Here is a 1414-nt window from a genome sequence, read left to right on the forward strand (position 1 = left end):
CGTGGGAAGTTCGTCCGTGAGAAGGACCCGCCGGCAGGCTGCGAGCGCCCGCTCCGCCAGAGCCGCGTTTGCCCGCTGCTGCCCCTCCCCGCCTCGGGAGCCCAGCTCCTTACCTGCCCTCCGCCCACCCACGGGCCCCTTGCCAACTTCTCTCTGCAACTGGGGGTAACAGGCAGTTCTTGCCCTCTCTGCTGTCCCAACGGCACCCGCATGTCTCCGGACACCTGAAGACCCCGGTCCCGCCGAGGAGCCGCTCCGTGGGGAGAGGAGCACCGGTCCGCTCCACCGTGCACATCCACGCGGACCGCGGAAGCCTCACCTCCCGGCCCCGTCCCCTCCTTTTCCTCCAGGGGAGGAGGATGGGGTTGAAAACGCTTTCCCCGAGGATGCTCGTGTGGCTGGTGGCCTTGGGGACTGTTTTCTACGGGGAGCTGTGGGTCTGCGCTGGCCTCGATTATGATTACACTTTCGATGGGAACGAAGACGATAAAGCGGAGACGATAGATTACAAGGACCCGTGTAAAGCCGGTAAGTGCCTCTCCGGCTTGGGACCGCGGCGCGCCGGGCACCGCGGCGCTGGATTGCCGATGGGCGGCGGTGGGAGCTCACCTGTTTCCTCCCCTCCCCTGCCAACCTCTCCGCCGCCCCTCCTTCTCGTCCCCTCCTTCCCTTGCCCTCCCTACCCCCAAGCGGCCGCCGCCGCGGCCCGAGGTGACTGGAGTTCTGTGCTAGTGGAATCGAGTGCCAAGCTCCGGTCTCCCAGTTTGGAAAAAAACGTCCTGGAGTTCTGATTCCCCTCCCCTCCCCCCGGCGAAACGAAACGAGCCATAAACACAGCTGGCTGCCGTGGGTTTTAAATACCAGCATTCAGCCGGCTTTATGCCCGCAGGGGACAACACCTCCTCTTTGTTCCAGGGAGCCGTTCCCCAGCGCTCGCTGGAGCCCGAGTGGGCAGTTCCTTAAAAGGTGGGTGGGGATGGAGCTGCTACTTCGGGACACCTTTGCTCCCCACTTTTGCGCGGCTTTTCCAGAGCGGGTTCCAGGCGAGAAGGGGATTGTGACGACCTTGGGATCTCTCACCCTAGATGGGATTCAAACGCATTCGCTCATAAACCTTTAAAAAAAAAAAAAAAAGTTGCCACCCCATTCAAACTTGTGTCTTCCTTCCTGCGTACACCCCCGGGAACTGCAGTTGGCCTGGCACTGCCTGAAGCTCAGCTTCTCCTCGCCTGGCCCCGGAGCGCCTTGGGACCGTCCCCTCCCCTCCGCGCGTCCTGTGCCTCTGCAGGTCTCTGCTTCCGCGCGGGGCGGCGCTTTCCTCTCGCCGCCTCTGGTCCCAGCCGCACGTGCCGCGGCCGGCGACCACGTGAGCGCAGCGCCCCAGGGCGCCAGCGCCCACCGCGGCTCCGGCGGG

General features: G+C 64.4%; 1 protein-coding gene across 4 annotated transcripts in view; it reads left to right on the forward strand.

Moving 5' to 3' along the window:
* The first annotated feature begins 21 nt into the window (after nt 1-21).
* Nucleotides 22-1414, forward strand: part of TLL1 (tolloid like 1) — a 166832-nt gene continuing 165439 nt past the window's right edge. For 2 of the 4 annotated variants that reach the window (XM_015593281.2, XM_025050409.1), the window contains exon 1: nt 23-528. In XM_015593281.2, the coding sequence (XP_015448767.1) occupies nt 360-528 (169 nt within the window). In that variant the 5' untranslated portion in view covers nt 23-359. Of the gene's footprint in view, nt 529-1414 lie in introns of all 4 variants that reach the window. The other 2 variants (XM_025050406.1, XM_025050407.1) reach the window with 2 other exon arrangements.

The sequence above is a fragment of the Pteropus alecto genome, unplaced genomic scaffold (genome assembly GCF_000325575.1).
Source record: "Pteropus alecto unplaced genomic scaffold, ASM32557v1 scaffold166, whole genome shotgun sequence".
NCBI lineage: Eukaryota > Metazoa > Chordata > Mammalia > Chiroptera > Pteropodidae > Pteropus > Pteropus alecto.